The sequence below is a fragment of the Halichoerus grypus genome, chromosome 11, assembly GCF_964656455.1.
Source record: "Halichoerus grypus chromosome 11, mHalGry1.hap1.1, whole genome shotgun sequence".
Lineage (NCBI taxonomy): Eukaryota > Metazoa > Chordata > Mammalia > Carnivora > Phocidae > Halichoerus > Halichoerus grypus.
In genome coordinates this window covers 51,376,503-51,395,693 of record NC_135722.1, presented here as the reverse complement: position 1 = coordinate 51,395,693, position 19,191 = coordinate 51,376,503, and the positions used below count along the sequence as shown (strand labels likewise).

Below are 19,191 nucleotides of genomic sequence, written 5' to 3'. Positions count from 1 at the left end.
GTGTCTCGCGTTTGTCAAGCTAGGTGAGCCTTCCCATTGGTTGGCGATGATCACGCGGTAGAGGCGGGGCCGGAAGCCGGGGTTGCGGCGGCAGCTGCGCGGCTCTGGGAAGGGATAGGCCGGGAGGCGGGTGGCTGCTTGCTGGAAGCAGCCACGGGTCATGTGACCGGAAGGGCTCCCGACGGACGCCGTCCCTCCTCGGCGCCGCCTGAGTGCCCGGCCCGACCCCGGCCATGGGGTGCTGCTACAGCAGCGAGAACGAGGACTCGGACCAGGTGCGGCCGCGGCGGGCGAGGCTCGGGAATGAGGGTTGAGAGGCTGGGGCGTGGGGCCCAGAAGAAAACCTGCAGAAGAGCGGGAGCGGGACTGCGGGGCTCATATAGTACGGAGGCCGGGAGGGGACAGATTACAGAGGGGACGTCCGGCCAGGCTCCTACCCCTGTTAAAGCTCCAGCTTTCTCTACAGTCTCCGCATTGGGGTGTGCAGGCAGCCGCCTGTCCCGCTTGCTCCCACCCCTTTCATTTTATCCCACCCTTAAACCTTTATAGCCTTCAGGATCCTCAGCCTAGGTCTCTGGGAAACTGTCTTCCCAGCTTCCTGTGCTTTTTCTGTGCTTGTATGAGCGGGCTTTGTGAATCCATTCTAGAGACGGGTAAGCTGAGGCTCAGAGTTCGTTTGTCCTGACATGAATCAGGAATTTGTGTATGCTCTCAGCCCCTGGGGTTGGAGAAGGAAGGTCACTGCTGGTTTGGGGTCAGAGAAGGCCTCTGGAAGTAGGTGGCATTTGGGTTGACCAGTGAAGAATTTAATAGAGACAATGAGGACATCGAGACATGTGGGAAGTTGTTTGGGAAGATACAAAGTGGGTTTCCGCCCTGGCTGGATTGGATTAGAAAGACGGAATGGGGAGCTCCGTTTGGCCTGCCTCAGTGCAGTTTTTGCTTGGGGCCTGAAGGTTCCTTCAGCTAGAGAGGGTGCCTGTCCTGGGAATTTGACTGTAGATCTGATCCCTTTGCACAGGGGATTAGGCTGAGAAACCTGTGCAGTTTGAAATTCTCCCTCTTCTTCTTGGTGCATTCTCACTTCTCCCCACACCTTAAATCCTGCCCTGCCTGCTTGATCTTTTAGGAGTGGGGAGACCTTCCTGAGGATGAAGTCTCAAGCTCTTGGCCACTCACCTTTTTTATTGTCTCTAAGCCTGGATTCTACATTTCAACACATTGTAGACATGGACACGATAGAAAGATTTCAGCAAGTAGCTCACAGTCTGGTGGGGAAGATGGTAACAGAAATGGATTTTGTTACTGGTATTTGGGAAGCAGGTCTTTCCCCAGTGACTCACATGAACCTATTTTAGGTTAAGGATTTAAGGTTAGGAAAATGTCATTTGTATGAGAGGCATGAGTGGCTCCTGGGCCTCATTAATTTCCCACTCAATGAACACATACTTTTATTTCCTATGCCTTATGTTAGGCATACCTCATGCCCACTCCCCCTCACTTCATCGCAGCCTCCTAGAGGAGACGGTATGCCTGCCTACTGGGAAAACTGTGGCATAGTGGGAGATTGTCTCCTAAAGAGTAATACAGACTCTTGCAAGGAATGAATCAAGAAGGGTTAGTGTCTTCTAAGAAAGGATACCAGCTTCTAGTTGGGAGAACTGGGCTTGCTGCTCTCCTGAATTTCACCTTCTTGACAGGCTCTCACTTCTGTATTTAACCCCCAGAATGGTGCTCGATCAGTGCTGGGTGATTTAAGGCTTCGTGTGGCAAAAGTCTATGCCATACCCTTCACTATCTCAGAGTCCCTCTCTCAGCCAGCTCTTGGACAGGCCGCTCTCCCATTCTCATCTCTGTTCCCCTTTATTTTAATAAAAAAACGTATGATGCATTTTTCAAAGGCCTTTATAGTTCTTTCATTTGATTTTTGCCAAGCGTTTGTCATATAGGTACAGGTTATGTATTTAAAGGCAAGAAAAAGGGGCGCCTGGGTGGCTCAGTCGTTAAGCATCTGCCTTTGGCTCAGGTCATGATCCCAGGGGCCTGGGGTCGAGCACCGCGTCGGGCTCCCTGCTCCGCGGGAAGCCTGCTTCTCCCTCTCCCACTCCCCCTGCTTGTGTTCCCTCTCTTTGTGTCTCTCTCTCTCAAATAAATAAAATCTTAAAAAAAATAAAATAAAGGCAAGAAAAAGTTTAGAGAGACTAAGTGATTTAGCCAAGGATACAGAGCTGAGTAGTGCCATAGCCATGGTGTCTTGATACCAAGCCATGTGCTTTATCCGTTGGGCCAAGCTGTCTCTTTTAGCTGTGCCCATAGACCAGGTGGGTAATCATGGGCAGGCCACATATATGTGTCTGTGCTAGGGTAGACAGTGAAATCCTGACTCCGGGGTTGACACTGACTCAGGGACAGACCTTGGTGTGAAAAACCTCCTCCATGCTGCACTTGGCCTTTTGGGGGTGGGGTGATGTTATTTGTCCACTCTGATGGGGGTAGCCTGGCCTCTTCTGGGAGTCTAGGTCTCAGGAAAACAACGTTCTTGAAGAACCCTTGATGGGGGGAAAACTGCCCGGTCCTGCAGGAAGATCTGTCTCAAGTAGGGTTGGGGGGAAGGATGACACACAGGAAGCAAACTCGTGGTTCATTTTGAAGCCAGCTTTCCTTTGAGATAGTTTGATCTTTGGCAAGTATTTTGTCTTTCTAGCCCTTTAATACTTAGCCTGTGTTTTAAGGAGGAGGGGTTGTGTCGAGGAGTTAAGAGGTGATAGGGTAGAATCCCACAGCTTCTGTCTCATGCTTTTGAGAACTGGGGACACTTGGGCAACCTAGGCTTGAGAAGGAAGAGTATTGTGAAAAGGGCCTGCCTAGGGTGGGGCAGGCGGGCAGGAGGAAGTGGCCCTCTGTAAGGAGCGTTGTGGAGTTGTGGCCAGGGGAGGTGGGAGCCTGCAGTGGGAAGGTCTGTGGTAGGAACTGAAAGTGGCCTGGAGTGGAGCACTGGTGGTCTGGCACTGAGGGTTTGTCAGTCAGCATTAGGCAGGATGGGCCCCTTGTCCTTGGCTTTGTCCTGGGCACCCTTGCTTTTTACGGCTTGGATAGATACCCAGCAGGTCTGCTTATCCAATTTGTAGCTGACACAAAGCCAGGAGGGATTTGCAGTGGATGGGCTCAAGGCGGGGTCGTATCCAGAGAGATTGCAGTAGATTAGAACGAGGAGAAAACCACACAGAATTGTGAGGGACCAGGGAGACTTGGTCTGGCCCCAGGTTAGTTCTGGGAGTTGTGATTATCAGCATGGGCTAGCAGTAACGGGACTACTGAAACTTAGCAAAACCACACTACTAGAGGTGTGGTGGCATGGCAAGGGAGGGAGCAGCTCCATGTCAGGTCAGGTTTCACCAGGTGCATCAAGTTTGGTTCTGGGAGTTGTATACAAAGAGAGCATCATAGGAGAGTGAACACTTGAGAGTAGAAGGGACCTGCTGTCAAGAAGGGGGCATACTGGGGCTGTGTGATCCAGAGGCTGGGACTCCTGCCCTGACATTATACAAGGAATAGAATTGTTTGGGGGATCAGGAGTGCCATTCTTAGGCTCTTGACCTGCATCAGGTGCTAGACTGTTTTCTGAAGCTCTAGAGCTGTTACTGAATACATGCTTTGTGCCTCTGTCCATCCTTTCAGGGCCTCTAGGACTGCTTGGTTGCACTTTGATTCATCCCAGACCACCAACTCAGCTGAGCTCCCAGGGGCAGGCAGGACTGAGCCTTAGCTGACATTCCACACACTTAGGCACTTAGGATATTTTTTGGTGCTTAAAGGTCAGAGCTGGGCTGAGAGAAGAGCCCAGGAAAGGCAACTAAAGGCTCCAGGGCTGACTTCTCCCCTATGGCCTATCCTAGGACCGAGAGGAACGGAAGCTGCTGCTGGATCCTAGCAGCCCTCCTACCAAAGCCCTCAATGGAGCTGAGCCCAACTACCACAGCCTGCCTCCCACTCGCACAGATGAGCAGGCCCTGCTCTCCTCCATCCTTGCTAAGACAGCCAGGTGAGCATCAAAGGACCAAGCCTGGGCAGAGCTTCTCCATCGATGTTAAAGGATGGGATAGAGGGACTGGGCCCAGGACATGGGGGATGGGACAAGGTCAGTGGCTAGAGGTGCCTCTGGGCCCAGCCCTGCTCCAGTGGGCAGGCAGGGACACTGGTGTCAGATAGCCCTGGAGTTGGCACTTGGCAGTGAATCCTGTGTGTCCCTCTTGAAGCACCTGTCATGTTCCCTCTGCCTCTTCTCCCCAAAGCAACATCATTGATGTGTCTGCTGCGGACTCCCAGGGCATGGAGCAGCATGAGTACATGGACCGGGCAAGGCAGTACAGGTGAGACCTGGCCAGCTTCGGGGACACACACACACACCCAGACGGGCTCCTTGGGCTCCTCCCTGCCCCTCCATCCCTTATCCAGCTTTGGAGCCTGAGCCCCAATCCACGCTTCTTGTTTGGGTGCAGCCCAGGAGACTGATAACAAATCTCTCTGGTACCGCAGCAGATGTTCATGTCAGCCCTGTTTGCCCCATGGCCCTCAAGGGTGCAGAGGGAGGTGGGCCTGGAGCGAGTTTGTGGTGAGCGGAGGTGCCTGTCACCCTGCTTCTCTGGCCTGAGGGAGCGAGGCATGCCTGGGCTGGGCAGGGCTGGGCAGGGCAGGGCAGGGCAGGGCAGACCGGCCTGACCGCCCACCCCCCTCCATCCTCTTGGCCAGCACCCGCTTGGCTGTGCTGAGCAGCAGCCTGACCCACTGGAAGAAGCTGCCGCCGCTGCCATCTCTCACCAGCCAGCCCCACCAAGTGCTGGCCAGCGAGCCCATCCCCTTCTCCGACCTGCAGCAGGTGAGCCGCCCCTGCCTACCCTTCCCTCACGGCCCAGGCTGTGGCAGAGGGTTCACCCTCTCCGTCTCAGAGGCGGTAGGGAAGTGGAGTTAGGGAGCTTGGTAGCTCGAGTGCCCCACTCACCCTCACCTCTCGTACTTTGTATCTTCTTCTTTCCACCTTTATTTTTTCCTCCCCTTTGTTCTTTGCCATCTTTCCCATCCCTGCCTTTCTCTTTGGCTCCCTGTCCCTCACCATCCCCTCCTCTCTCGCCACCCAATCCCCCTCCCCGGCTTTCCGGATCTCCCTTCTCACTGCCTCTCTCTGTTCCTCTCGTCCCTGGCCCCTCTGTCTCAGGTCTCCAGGATAGCTGCTTATGCCTACAGTGCACTTTCTCAGATCCGAGTGGACGCAAAAGAGGAGCTGGTTGTACAGTTTGGGATCCCATGAAGAGAGGGATCCTTGGACAGCTCTTCTCTTCACCCCGTCTCCACCCTGCCTCCCCTGGCCCCCAGCCTCACTGCGGCTCACACAGTACCCTAACCTGCTACTAATCACAGAGAAGAGTGTGGAGGAGGAGAAGAGTGAGGCTGGAAGCCTCAGCAAGTGAGGACGGAGCAAGGGAGGGCAGAACCATTTGGGACTGGCGTTCATAGCCCTGGCCAGGGATGAGGTGGGGATCAAAAGGTTAGGGCCTAGTAGGTCTTCACCGTCACTGGGAAGGTGGAGGTACCACTGTGAGGGTGATCCCTGGGGGGCCTATCAGGGGCCCCTTCCCACCCTTTCTCTTGGCCTCACTCCTGTCCCCCTCTCCCTGACTTGGTGCTCACATGCACCTCACGAGGGTTTGTGACCAGGGTCTGGACGAGCTTGAATTTGAATGAATTGAGTTTGTATTTCTAGCACCCTGGGTTTTTACATGTTTGGGGTTTTGGGGTTTTGTTTTGGTTTGTCGCCCTCGATAAAGGAAGTGTATTCATCTGTGTGCTGGTTGCAGCCCCTCTGTCCTGCCCACCACCCTGGTACTACTTTTGGTCTGTGAGCAGCGAGATGGGTGAGGGGGAGGGGCACGTCTTCCAGGGGCATTGAGAGGAATCTAGGAGATAAGGGTTCAGGGTTCCCAGGTCTTAGCTGGAACTTGGCCTGGGCTAACCTCAGATTGGATAAGACTGTCCCTTCTCCGGTGATGGGAATACTGTCAAAGCTGAACAAACTTGAATCCGAGGCAGCTGTCACTGTTGGGGGCCCTGCCTCAGGTTCAGTGGAATTACCAACAAGCCCAGGGTTGGGGGGGGAGGGTAAAGGCAGACCAAGGATACTTGATACGGAGCCAGCAAGCCACTGTTTTGAAGCAGAAGATTCTTTTTATCAAATGAAATCTCAAGCAGAACACCAGCATGTAAAACAGTGGAACTACTCTGATCTGATTGAAGTGGGGGGTTCAGAGATCACAGCCTATAAAATCTCTGAGGCATTTCCACAGAAACTTGGCGCTCTATGAAGCAGCTCTGACCCCAGGATATCTGAATTGAAGAGTAAAAGAAAGGGGCCCAGAGAGATTAGGTAAGTTTCTCAAGGCCATACAGTAAACCAGGTCCCCTGTGTCCCAGGCCAACAGGCCTTTCCCTCCACTGCCTCCCTCTTATCAGAGAAGTAAGACTGGAGCTACTGACAATTGCCTGAGTTGGAGGACATTTTTACAGGGCACAGATGACTTCACATCTGCTCAACTGCTCAAATCGTTTATTGTCAAACCAAACTGACCATCCTAGGCCTTTAGGACGGCTGGGGCCCTGGGAACCTCAGAGTGCATTCTGCTTGATCCGGACCTTCTTGGGCTTGATGTTCATGTGTTTCCACACTTCAGCTGTGGCACGGTCTGCCTTGGTGACCCCACTGAAGTCGAATGTGGTGATACGGGGCAGGGTGCACAGCACATATTGCCTGTGGGGAAGACTTGGGCTGGGGGCCAGCCCCCCACCAGAACCTCCTTCCCCCTCCACCAGTTGGTGCTCTCTCCCCTAACTGCAAGAATGGAGGGACTGAAGTATAATTTGGGGGAGACAGAGTTTCCCGATGGATAGTAAGACAGGAAAGATCTCCACTCCCTTCTCTGTCCCACCATGGCAGAACAATGGTATTGGATTTCTTCTCTCCCCACCTCCTTTCCCTCAGGGGAGCCCAGCTTCAGGGCCAGGGCACTTACCTATACCCCTTCTCTTCCTCTATGGGGTTCCCGTGGAGTGTGAGGCTCCGGAGCCGCGGGAGGACAGCCAACTTGTTCACCTCTCCCAGGCGCTGGATGCTGTTGCCGTGGAGATAGAGTACACTGAGGTTGAAGAAGGTTGTCAGGACCTGTTGGGGAAGGAAACCAAAAGCCAGGATGGACAGGGCCCTGGATCTGTGCTCAGGACTGACTTGGGGGCAAAGAAGGAAAAGTTTGGGAAACAACTTGCTTTCCAGTCTACGCCACCCCCCTGCAGCCATTCTGGATAACTCCGACCTACTTTTCATTTAACTCTGAAGGAGTACAGGGGTATCACATGGCCATAGAGCTGTGATCTGAGGGGCGGGAGGTATGGGCCTGGGGCCTAGCACAGCCACTGACTTGCCAGGTGACTGGGCTCTCCGGCTTCCCCTTGAGCCTCAGTTGCCCCTACACTGAAGACCTTTTTAGCTTTGGTGATCTAAGAATCTTTCATAACAGGGGACAGGGATAGAGAGCATCACGCTAGGTACAGAAGAGAAGTTTTCAAAATAGTAGTTAAATTGAGATCACTACAATCTGGGGAATAGTTTCCAACTCATGCTGTAGCTGCTTTTCCCCTCTGATAGCGATCCTGGACAAGAAAGGGTCAGTTGTGTTTTATTTCTTAAAACTTGAGTCTGAGTTCATGGGAAATAAGTGCTGTACTTTACCTACCTCTTCCACAGAAGAACTCAGCACAAGGCACAGTGGGTGCCCGGTAACAAAAGCTTTATGTTCCTGCAGCCTGCTACGTGCCAGTTGGCTTTCATAATTCTCATTTAATCCTCATAAAACCTTTGTTTTGTGGGGGCACATGCTCCCCATTTTTCAGACAGGAGGGCTGAGATTTTGAAAGGTTGGGTATCTTGCCGAAGTCCCAAAGTAAGAGACAAATCTAGGATTTGAACCTACATCTGTCTGAGCCCACAGCCATGTACTTTGCACAGCACTGTGCTGCCGCACTACTTCCTGGAGAATGTGTGGGAGGTAGAGAGGCTGGGGGCTGGACGAGGTGGTAGCAGGCCCACCCTGACTGGACACTCAGGGCTGGGGACTCACAGGGTCAATGGAAGTCAGGTCGTTGAAGGACAGGTCGATCCAGGCCAGGTTCTCTGGATGCTCCAGAAGCAGTGAAACCACATGGCTGAAGTCTCTCAGGTCATTGAGGACATTGTTGTTCAGCCACAGGGACTGGGTCAGTGACTTCCCTGACTTTGAGTGCCTTATTGGTCGTAGCCCTGTCCGTGGCTCCTCACTCGTCAGGTCTGTGGGGATAGAGTGAGACGTGGGCTACCATCTTTGCTTTTCTGTTTTAGGGCTGGGAAGGGACAGAGCTGGGAGGATTTACAGCCTAAGCTATAGCTGGAGGGCCTGCCAGGACCATAGCCTCATGCTTGAGTCTAGCATGGCTCTACCTGCTGTCAGTACAGGACCCCGTCCCACAGGCCTCAGGAGTCCAAGTAAACTTGGACTAAGGGTCAAAGACTTCCCGTCCCAAATTCTTGGTTTGGATCACATGGTCTCTTCATGTCTGTCATATCATTGGGTCTGGGGACAGGGGAGAGGCAAAATCACTCTCACTTTATGGAAACTAAGAACTAGAATTGTCAGGCTTGAACAAAGATGATTATAGCACAAAGTCTAGAATTATCCACTGGTAGAGCCTATAGCATTCACTTCAGTACAACACCCTCTGACGTCCTCTCTCTTGCATTACTGCTGAGCAACTGTATATGTGCCAGATACTGGATGTATCGTGGTAAACAGAATGGCAGATGGTCTGTGCCAAGCTCTGGATGAGTAACAAGGCAGGGATGAAGCAGATGTCTGTGCCTTGGAGGAGCTCATACAGGCAGGATGAAAACAAGCTGGCAATGACAGTGATGGAATCATGCAGAAGGACTCCTAGCTCAGTCTGGGCACTCAGGGAAGTCGAAACCTGAGCTGGAGCTCAGTGGATAAGGAGACCTTAACCAAGCAAAGGGTGGAAAGGGCAAGAGTGGCACCACACAAGTAGAGGCATAGAGGTGTGAAATGGCGTGTATGCATGCACTGCTCAAGGTGGGGGCAAGGAGGAAGAAGCCAAGGAGTCTTGAATGCCAGGCAGAGTATTTTGGACTTTATTCTGTAGATGATGGGAAGCCACTGGAGGGTTTAAACAAAGGAGATGATCCAAATCTTTCACACTGCAGAAAGATCATTCTGAAGCTTTGGCGTGGAGATGGATTAAAGGGAGTGGGTGTGACTGGAAGACCAGTGTGGCTCTTTGAGTCATCCAAGCAAGAGATGAGAGAGAGAAAATCAGCATGACTTCAAGTGACTGGATGTAAGCGTAAAAGAATAATCTAGGGTGGTGCCCAGTTTCTTGTCTAGAGGACTGATAAGGAATTAGAAAAAGACAAACCAGCATTGGAAAGGTGAGTTCAGGCTTAGCCGTGGTGTGTGTCTGAGGTTCCTATAACACAAAAAGGTGGAGAAGCCAAGCAGGCAGTTGGATACAGAGGCCTGAAGCTCAGGAGACGGATGAGAATCATTAGCATAGAAGGTGTACAAGTTAGAGAAGTAGAGGAGATTCTACATGGAGAGTGAGGGTAGAAAGGAGGGACAAGGAGGAAGGGGAGTCTATTAAAAATGAGTAATGAGGGAAGGACGGAGGGAGAACCACAAGAAGATAATTTTACAGATGCTCAGGGAGTCCATAGTTTATAGGAGTGAATTTCAGGGAGATAAGGACTGAAGTAATTTTGGCAACTCCAGCCCCTGGTGACCTTGGTGAAGGCTGTTTCAATGAAATGAGAAGGACCTGGGGACAGAAGCTAGATTGGACTAAGTTCAAGAGTGAAGGGAAGGTTAAGGAAATCTAAGCAGGTAGTGTAAACAACACCCTCAGAAAGTTTGGCCAAGGAGGAGAGAGAATAGGGAAAACAGGGATGTTCCAAACCATCTGTGTAGACCCCCACACACTTTTTGACAAATGAGGTAGAGAGGATGGGCCCTGCCCAGAGTCATAGTGGCAGAGCCAGAACCAGATACCCCCTATGGGTGAGGGGACTATATTTTTCCTCTTGCCCCTAAGCCTCTCATTACTTGTCTAAAGCTGTCTCCGGGGAAGGAAGTATTTAGGATTTGCTGAAGCTGGCTAGCCGTCTTCACTCCCCTCAGCTCTTACTGGACACACTTTCTCCCTTCCACCTCCCCCTAGGGTTAACTTCCTCTCCTCCTCGGCTGCAGGTCAGGCAGCATCCACCAGGTGGCTCTCCACCTTAGTGCTGGAGTGAGCAGGATCCCCAGTTGGGGCCTGAGCTGGGGGGGGGAGGTCACAGAAGGGCACTGAAGCAGAGTATCCTGCCCCCCCCCACCTCAACATATCCTGAGAACCCCCAGTGAAATGACACAGCTGAATAAAAGTTAGGGTTAAAATAAACCCACATATAGATTAGCATCCAGCCTGATGAGGCAGCAGCTTGGAGACTGCCACTAAGCATGGGCAGATCTCCAGCTCAGAAGCAGCCACTGGTGGAACCGTGTTGCCTAAAACTTGAGGCTCCCATCCGGGCTGCCGGTATCAAGAGTGGGATGGTGTATCCCATTGCTGCAGGTTTCTGTTCCCTTCGGATTCCACCAGCATACTGCATTGCTTAAGGATCTGTTGAAGCTGCCTTGTTCAGAGGTGGCCAAGGCAGGTCTGGAATATGGACCACAGATATCAGTGCCCAAAGAACTAGGGAGTGTTTAGCCCCAGGAAGACCTGGGAAAACGTGATCCCGTCTTCATATCTCTGAAGGGTTGCCACACAGCTTTTCCATGTGTCCCTAGAGGGTGGGAGTTAGTTTGATAATAACTTCTTCACGTCATCCCTCACCCCATAATGGAAGGGGTTGGTAAGTGTGTCTTGCAGCAGACTCCCTTAACATTGTAGGTTCATGAGCAGAAGTTAGAGGACTATGGGTTGGATATGGTCTAAAGTCCTTGCCATTTCAGAATCTACAATCCATCTATTGGTTTACTTTAGCAAGTAGTCTATCCAGTACCCCCAGACTCTTTCCACAAGCTCTGGGGAACCTGAGGGGACTGGCTTTTTGGGACTTGGATGTGCTTCTGTTCCTCTCTTTACGAGACACAGCAAGGAGCACAATGCCTGGCATGTATGTATACACGTGCGCTCACTACATAGTAGGTGCTCAGTAAATATTTAACACTGAACGAAGGAGAGGGCATCTGTACGGACCATGGTTTGTGCTGTGGAGTCATCTGTGGTTGTAGTAGATTGTTTCTCCCCTCATTTTGAAGGTTCCAGAGAGTGCAAAGCTCTATTTCCCCGCTCAGAGTTGGGAATTCCCGGGTAGGCAGGAGCCATACTTCCCTCATCTGTCACCTCAGTTATCTTGTACAGAACCATTACAGCTAAAACCCTTGTGAAACACAGACTACATCAATCAGAAGTGATGCTGTGCACAGTCAAAAAAGATCACGGTAGGTGGGTGTATGCTCCTGAGAGAATATGAGTTACCACTGTGGCTGGCGCAAACCCAGTAGTATCCCCAACTCAAGCCAGGCCTAGTACCCCCTGGATAACTATTTGCCTTCTTCCTGAGCTTAAAAGTAGCCACCAGTTGCCTATGAGAGAAAACCAAAGCCAGATACTGGGTCTAGGATATGTGGGTACCAGCATGTGTTCGGGGAGAGCAGATGTACAGTGTTTTATGAGAAGCCAGATAGCAAAAGCCAGGGACAGAACTTCCTTGGAAAGAAGCATATTACCCTGAGAATATGATACTAAGAGCCTCCCTCTGTCCCTTCCTGAAGAGTATGAGCCACCTATTTACAAAGACACTGAATAATAAAATGGGAATGAGCATGGGTAGTGCTGGAACCTGCAATAATTATGGGTGATAATGGAATAAACTTGGATAGGGCTGGAATGAGTATAAGATATTTATTAATAAATATTTAAACTGGAAACATGCCCCTAATAATGAGACCCTGCATGTTTTACCAGTGATCAGAATAGGCTTGTGTCCTCAGAGGAGATAGGGTTCCGCCTGTGTTTTCATTCATTTATTCCTCTCTTCAGGTAAAAACAGGAGAATAAAACCATTGGCAGATAAACTAGTTTCCCAATTTCCTTCGACCTGACTTTACTGCTGTAGCCTGGATTCTTTTGAAGATGATCAATTACCCCTTACACCACTGCCACCTACTTACCCCCTACTCCTCTCAAAAACAAGAGAAAAATCTGCAAGCACACAGGAAGACTCTCTTTAGGCTCTTAAGTAGAAGACTGCTCTCTCCCTAGGAACCATACCCAGCCTGTTGCCATGGTGAGTGGAGTGCTGTGCTCTGTGGGCTGACCTTGGATCACGTGGATGCTTCGGAAGGAGTAGTCAAGAGGGGGCTCTTGCACCGAAGTATTCATATAGTCCTGTTTGTTCATAGCTCAGGCCATCATTTGTCAGGTGTAAGCATTGGCCCTGGGAGTCCGGGTTCAGCCTGGGGGCGATAGAGAAGGACTGGTGTTCCAGGTACAAGGGGTTTAGGCTTCCAGGTATCCCCAGAGCCGTGCACCCTTGCTTTCTACCCTCCACCACTCCAGGCTTGCCTGGCTGCATTTCTGTTTAAAGACAGTAATCACCATTCCTTGCATTTGTAGGGCACTTCCTACTTCTCAGAGCACCTTTACATCCCTTAGAGCTCATTGATAGTTGTTAACACCCATTTCTACTTTCCACATAAAGAAACCGAGACCCCAGGGTAAAAGCACTTGCCCAGAGTTAAGCCAGTGAGTCAGTGTGGACTGCAATCCTAGACTCCCGAATCCTATTCTGAGGCCCTTTGTGCTACTCCACAGTAGTTACCATGGAGGCTGTCTTGGTACCTACACTCCAGTGACATCAACTGGGCTACTCTATTGCTTAACAAACCCCTGAGGGCCTTCATTGGATCTGGTGTCTGACAGCCCTTTGCCAGTCTGACCCAGCTGGGGCTCTGCTACCTTCTCTGCTCAGCTTGTCTCTCAGCCCCATTTCCTTTCCATCCAAAGACCCTACTTTCAGCCACATCCCGAATGTACTCCTACATATATAAGCACATACACATAAAACCAGAGTCTACCTCACTCACTCACCTGTCACCAGTGCCTGAAACGCCACCATTAGGGATTCATTCCTTTGGGTTCAGGGATTGTTCCCTGTTAAAATGGAAATACCCCTGAGAGGGGTAAACACAATGTTATCAGTCATTTACAATGTGGTGTGAATTGCCTTATCAGATCCTTTCCAATTTGTTAGCTCAAGTAAAGCAGAGATATTTTCAAGAGACTGGGGAAAGCCATGAGAATACTACTCACCTGGGAAGAAGAAAGCTGAAAACACACTTTACCAAGGGGTTTTGTATGTGACAGACACAAACAAAAGACACATAGACTGACAAGGACATGTCCCAGTCAACCTCCCCTTCACTTCATCCCCTGCTGTCACCTCCTTTGCTCACTACACCTGCTTTCCAGAAGGATTTGAGGTAGTTTATATATATATATACATATTATATATTATGTATATAACAACACACTCATAAAACAGGATGATTTATAGAATGGAGTTGTCCAACTGAAATATAATGAACACTATAAATGCAAGCCACATAAGTAATTTTTTCACATATGTAATTTAAAATTTTCTAGTAGCCATAAAAGGAAAAGTCAAAAGAAACAGGTAAAGCTTAATATATTTTATTTAACCCAATATATCCAAAATAACATTCAACATATAATTGCTATTGATAATTGAGAAATTTTATACATCCCAATTTGGACAAGCTACCTGTCAAGTGCTCAACAGCTACAAGTGTCTAGTAGCTACCAGACTGATGTAGGAAATGGAAACATGGAAGGGAAAGATCAGAAGCAGACTAAAGGAAGAGAAAGAGATGTACCATGGAATTAGGAACTGGCCTATGTTATCTCTCAAATTCCTGGCAGCCAAAGTAAAAAGGGAAACCTTAGGATATGCAGTTCTAGATTATATGCAGAAAATGAAATCCACACATTTTCTTAAAATGAATTTCTCTTAAAAACCAGGGACCTTGGGGCACCTGAGTGGCTCAGTCGTTGAGCGTCTGCCTTCGGCTCAGGTCATGATCCCAGGGTCCTGGGATCGAGCCCTGCATCGGGCTCCCTGCTCAGCGGGAAGCCTGCTTCTCCCTCTCCCACTCCCCCTGCTGTGTTCCCTCTCTCGCTGTATCTCTGTCAAATAAATAAATAAATAAATCTTTAAAAAACAAAAAACCAAAAACCAGGGACCTGACAGTTTATAATTCAGCTTAAGCTTAATACAGTTTGAGTAAATTCCTTTTTTGGTGTTTTAATGCGTAGAGGAATGGAAAGTGAATGTCTTCCTCTCAAAAAGCAGCAGTCTCAACTGAGCTTTGTGGAAGTGCCACTTTGAGTCATTTCACAGTTGAATTCTCTGTCAAATCAAGACTGGCCTGGTGGGCACAGACTGTTGATTAGGGAGACCTGCATCTTTTAGGTATCAAATATACAGACAGACAAAAAAGAACACAGGCTTTTCTGGAAATAGAGGAACCTGGCTTGTGTTCTCACCTAGACAGAGAAGCTCATTCCAGTAGGGCACCTAAAACAAGTTTGATGTCTTTGAGTGAGATTGGATACTTTTCTCAAAGTCCTGTGTTGGGACCCCAGAGTTCTGCACTGGACATGGATTTTAGCTTAAAATATTTAAGGGCAGAATTTTACCATTAGTTCCCTTGACCATCAGAGAACCTAACTCAGTGCAGTTCCTAAGAAATTCTGACTTTGTGTCATACACAAATATGCATCATCCTGATGCATTTTTTGGATGAGTTAGTATTAAAAATGGAGCCCCCAGTAGTTAGATAAATTTGCCAGTTGGAAACAGTTGTTATTCTTCTCCATTTAAATAGTAGCCCAGACTGTGAGCTAGCACTGTGTCTTATTCATCATCTGACACAGAACCTGGCTTACAACAGGCACTCAAGAAATGTTTGTGGGAGGAATGAATGAGAAACTGCCAAATTCAAGGCTTTCTGTTTTGCTAGCGTTGATGGTCAGCTGCTCTTTCTAACAATTGGCTCCCAGGTTCAGCTATTTCAGTCTACACCTCATTCACAGTAAGAAACTCAATTCAAATCTGCAAACATTTATGGAGTGCTCGCTGCCCTGTGCCTGACCAGAAGGAATGAAGCCTAGATAACAAATAATAGAACAACCCTGTCTGTCATGAGCACAGAAAAACCTGCTAGGTTTCCACTGATTGTGGCAAACCAGCCTGCATCCAGTTCTAAGAAACAGCTGCCTACTTAGTGAATATTCTCATGTTTTAATACTCAGGCCTAGTGTACTCTCTTTGATGAAGCCTGTCTTTCCAGATAAAATTGGTCAATGTGTTCTGTGGTAGATTGATTCCCTTGATTATTCCTATTCCTGGTCTCCTTGGTATCTATCTCTTTTGCCCTATAACTCTGTAGTTCTCCACTCCGATGTTGGGCTCAGCCATGTGACTTGCTTTGGCCAATGGGATGTTGGTAAACATGAAGCAAACAGAAAGCTTAAAGAGAGGGCTTGCCCTCTTGCTTTTTGCCTGTGCCAAGAGAAAATGGCTACCCTACAGGAGGGATGGGAGAAACATGTGCAGGCGAGATAGGTGCAGAGAGCTAGTGTTCCCAACTGAGGCCATCCTAGACTAGCCAATAGCCAGCCTACACCAAGTCAAGTACAGGATAGTCATAGATGCCTGCAGACACATGAATGAGCCCAGGCAAGACCAGAAGAAACATATGGCTGACTTAGAGACTTGAAAGCAATAATAAATACTTATTATTTTAAGTCACTGTGGTTTTGGATGGTTTGTTATACAGCAATAGCTAACTGATACATGCCCCTACTGTACTTTGAACAAAATTTTATCACAGACTGTTTCCTCATCTGTAAAATGGAGACATACCTATCTTGAGAGCTATTGTATATCCTGCAGCAGGTGCTAATATTAATACACTGAAGCAGCTGTATTCTCCGTACTCATTTTTTTTTTTTAAAGATTTATTTATTTGAGAGAGAGAGGGCATGCACACGTGAGTGGGGGGAGGGGCAGAGGGAGAGAATATCAAGGAAACTCCCCACTGAGTGGGGAGCCTGATGTGGGGTTCAGTCCTGTGACCCCGAGATCATGACCTGAGCTGAAATCAACAGTCAGACACTTAACCCACTGAACCGCTCAGGCAACCCCCCACTTTTTTTAAAGTAGTCTCTATGCCCAGTGTGGGTCTTGAACTCATGACCCTGAGATCGAGAGCCGCACACTTTACTGACTGAGCCAGCCAGGTACCCCTGTACTCATTTCTTTATAAACTTTCTATTCCTTCCCTGTAAGCTCAAGGCCAGGGACAGAAGTCAGACTTCTTTCTCTCTTCCCACCATTACTCTGTACTGAGCCTGGCAAAGAGTGGGTCTTCACTAAAGGCTTGATGAACAAATGGATAATGGACAAATGAAAGAAGAAATGAATAGTGTCTTCAGGTGTCACATGGTATACCTGGCTGCTGGGTAGAACTGACAAAACCTTGAGGTTGCTTTGCTCACTTCAGTGGCTGCGTTTTTGGAGCCAGTCTTTCCCAGCTGCTGTTCTGCCTCATGACCAGTCAGATCCCAGTGCCTTCCTCATCTGTCCAGGCTGACTTGACAAATGACAAGTTTAGAAGCATACTTGTCTTGTTTTGGAATTTTTCCTTTCCAAATTGGAAATACCTTTTATTTTATTTTATTTTTTAATTTTAAAAGTTAACATGATAGCTGAATAAAGTCAAACAACATAGAGAAGTACATCAAGTAGAAACTAAAAGTCTGGGGCACCTGGGTGGCTCAGTTGTTTCGGTTCAGGTTGTGATCCCAGGGTCCTGGGTTCAAGCCCCGCATCGGGCTCCCTGCTTGGCGGGGAGCCTGCTTCTCCCTCTCCCACTCCCCCTGCTTGTGTTCCCTCTTTCGCTGTGTCTCTCTCTGTCAAATAAATAAATAAAATCTTAAAAAAAAAAAAAAGAAACTAAAAGTCTGAGTTTCCATCTCACCAAGAACAATCATGATTAATGTTTGGGAATATAACCTCTTAGAAGGGATATATACAAAATTGTGTATATTTTTAAATAAACACATACTATTTGTAAATGTATTTTTTAAATTCTACTTTATAACTGGGATAACTGACATCACATTGTGTAGATTTAGATGTACAACATATTGATGGGATACATTTATACTGAAATATGGTTGCCATTGTAGTGTTAGCTAACAATGTATTTTTTCTTTTCATATTGTAGATTCATCCTTTTCTAAAAATATTTTTTTAATTATTTATTTGACAGAGAGAGAGCGAGTACGTGCACATGAGTGGGGGGGGGGTGGAGGCAGAGGGAGAGGGAGAAGCAGACTCCCCGCTGAGCAGGGAGCCAGATGCAGGGCTTGATTCTAGGACTCTGAGATCATGACCTGAGCCGAAGGCAGATGCTTAACTGACTGAGGCACCCAGGTGCCCCTAGACTCACCCTTTTTAATAACTGCAGAGTACTGAATAGAATTTGTGTGTATCCTATTAATTTAGTTAATTTAACTTTAACCAATCCAAGTTGATGAAAATTTGTTTTCAGTTTTTGGAAATCACTAACAATTGGGATTTGATTTGTTGTTAGCCTATTTCTTCCCTCTCTCAGGTAAGTAGCAATATGATGGCATAGGAAGTTTTGAGGAATAATCAGATGAGATCTTATAGGAGACTGAATGGCCTGGCCTAGAGAGGGTTTCTGTTTATGGACTATAGGTGGAAGAAAAATCAAAGAATGTCATGAAAAGTCGGCCACATAATCTAGTGTATTCTGGGAGGTTATATTCCCAGGTGCCACAGGGAAGCCCAAGATGCAGCCTAGCTGCTGTCCAAGTTTACTCCTTGGAACACGTCCTTAAGCTAGACAGGCTGTAAACTCAAGTTAGTGACTTGGCTCGAAGTTGACAAACTGGGGTATGGTCCTAAGCTGTCACTGACTTGGTGTGTGGCCTTGAGCAAGTCGCTGCTCCTCTTTGGGTTTCAGTTTTCCAATCTGTAAAATGGGGATAAATATCCTTGACTCACAAAACTCAAAAGAGACTGAATGTGAAGGTGCTCGGTAAGTTGCCAAACGTAATCTGTCATGAGACTGTAAAAGGAATCAGTCTAACCACAGAGCTAGGAGAAGCCGACCATAGAGGGAGGTGTAGCGAGAAGAGGTAATTTAGGGACAGGACCCCTAATGAGTGTGTGATGCTGCTGACTCTGAGAACGGGGCTGTACCCTGGGACCTTCCTGCATGTCAGGGAAGAGACAAGTCAAGCCCCATACATCTCCAGTATTAGGGCCGGTGATTTACTCTAATTCTACTCCCATGTCTTGAAGAGGTCTCAGTTCATCATCAGAGGAAAAACCAACCCATTTTCTGAGTGTGTTTCAGATCTCCCACTGTCAGAGATCTGAGGTATCCGTATTAGGGGGTCCCGGGTTTGTGATAGGGGATGTTCTTAAGCACCCCCCAAATCCGTGTGGCTATGTATCTCGTCGCCCTTCCCTCCCCTCCCCCGGTCTATTCCGTACGGATGTTGTGTCTTGTTCATTGTGCAAGGGGATAATGGGTGTGTGCGGGAGGGTTTCTCAGGTCCCCGAAAAGGAAGTTCCTTAATCTCTCCATAGAGAGCGAATGGTCCCCTAGAACGAATTTCCTGTTTTCCCGCCCGACTCACCCGCAGTTGCTTTCCCTCCAGCCTCGGCGTCCCACTACCTCAGGCTTACTCAGCGCAACTCCATGGTAACTACCTACACCACCGTATCCCGGCCACAAGCCAAAGTGCTGCCGCGATGCCTACCGGGAGTTGTAGTTCGCCGGGGACGGTGCTCCAAAGCCGCGGGACGTGCTGGGATTTGTAGTTTTTTTTGCTCTCAAGTCCAGGCCGGATTCCGGAAATAGTGACACCCCTTCTCTCTTCCCAGTGGTCCTCACACTTCCTTTTCCCGGGTCCTCAAGCGTGCCCTTGCGT

The 19,191-nt window shown here is 48.7% G+C and overlaps 2 protein-coding genes across 6 annotated transcripts; one reads left to right on the top strand and one right to left on the bottom strand.

Annotated features, from left to right (window-relative positions):
• Positions 1-105: 105 nt before the first annotated feature.
• LAMTOR1 (late endosomal/lysosomal adaptor, MAPK and MTOR activator 1) lies at positions 106-5,838 on the top strand. The gene is made up of 5 exons (XM_036119419.2): positions 106-275; positions 3,897-4,042; positions 4,293-4,370; positions 4,750-4,876; positions 5,213-5,838. The coding sequence occupies exons 1-5, from the start codon at positions 234-236 to the stop codon at positions 5,303-5,305; spliced, it is 486 nt and encodes a 161-aa protein (XP_035975312.1). The 5' UTR covers positions 106-233; the 3' UTR covers positions 5,306-5,838.
• Positions 5,839-6,199: 361 nt separating this feature from the next.
• Positions 6,200-19,186, bottom strand: LRRC51 (leucine rich repeat containing 51). 5 transcript variants are annotated; one of them, XM_036119413.2, is made up of 6 exons: positions 18,898-19,007; positions 13,228-13,310; positions 12,456-12,593; positions 8,163-8,368; positions 7,062-7,210; positions 6,200-6,378 (listed from the first exon to the last, which is right to left on the bottom strand). In XM_036119413.2, the coding sequence occupies exons 3-6, from the start codon at positions 12,535-12,537 to the stop codon at positions 6,351-6,353; spliced, it is 465 nt and encodes a 154-aa protein (XP_035975306.1). In that variant the 5' UTR covers positions 12,538-12,593; positions 13,228-13,310; positions 18,898-19,007; the 3' UTR covers positions 6,200-6,350. The 5 variants fall into 5 exon arrangements, with proteins under 5 accessions (XP_035975306.1, XP_077914632.1, XP_035975307.2 ...); XM_078058506.1 differs by lacking the exons at positions 6,200-6,378; positions 18,898-19,007 and adding exons at positions 6,582-6,817; positions 19,021-19,186; XM_036119414.2 differs by lacking the exon at positions 6,200-6,378 and adding an exon at positions 6,582-6,817.
• Positions 19,187-19,191: the final 5 nt, after the last annotated feature.

Excerpts from the sequence above, each read along its gene's own strand:
- LRRC51 (XM_078058506.1), bottom strand. The coding sequence starts at position 12,537 with ATGAACAAACAGGACTATATGAATACTTCGGTGCAAGAGCCCCCTCTT. Across the intron at positions 7,211-8,162 it reads ACCTGACTTCCATTGACCCT|GTCCTGACAACCTTCTTCAA; the intron begins GTGAGTCCCCAG and ends CTTCCCCAACAG. Across the intron at positions 6,818-7,061 it reads GAGGAAGAGAAGGGGTATAG|CCCAAGTCTTCCCCACAGGC; the intron begins GTAAGTGCCCTG and ends GCTGGCCCCCAG.
- LAMTOR1 (XM_036119419.2), top strand. The coding sequence starts at position 234 with ATGGGGTGCTGCTACAGCAGCGAGAACGAGGACTCGGACCAG. Across the intron at positions 276-3,896 it reads AGAACGAGGACTCGGACCAG|GACCGAGAGGAACGGAAGCT; the intron begins GTGCGGCCGCGG and ends GGCCTATCCTAG. Across the intron at positions 4,877-5,212 it reads CCTTCTCCGACCTGCAGCAG|GTCTCCAGGATAGCTGCTTA; the intron begins GTGAGCCGCCCC and ends CCTCTGTCTCAG.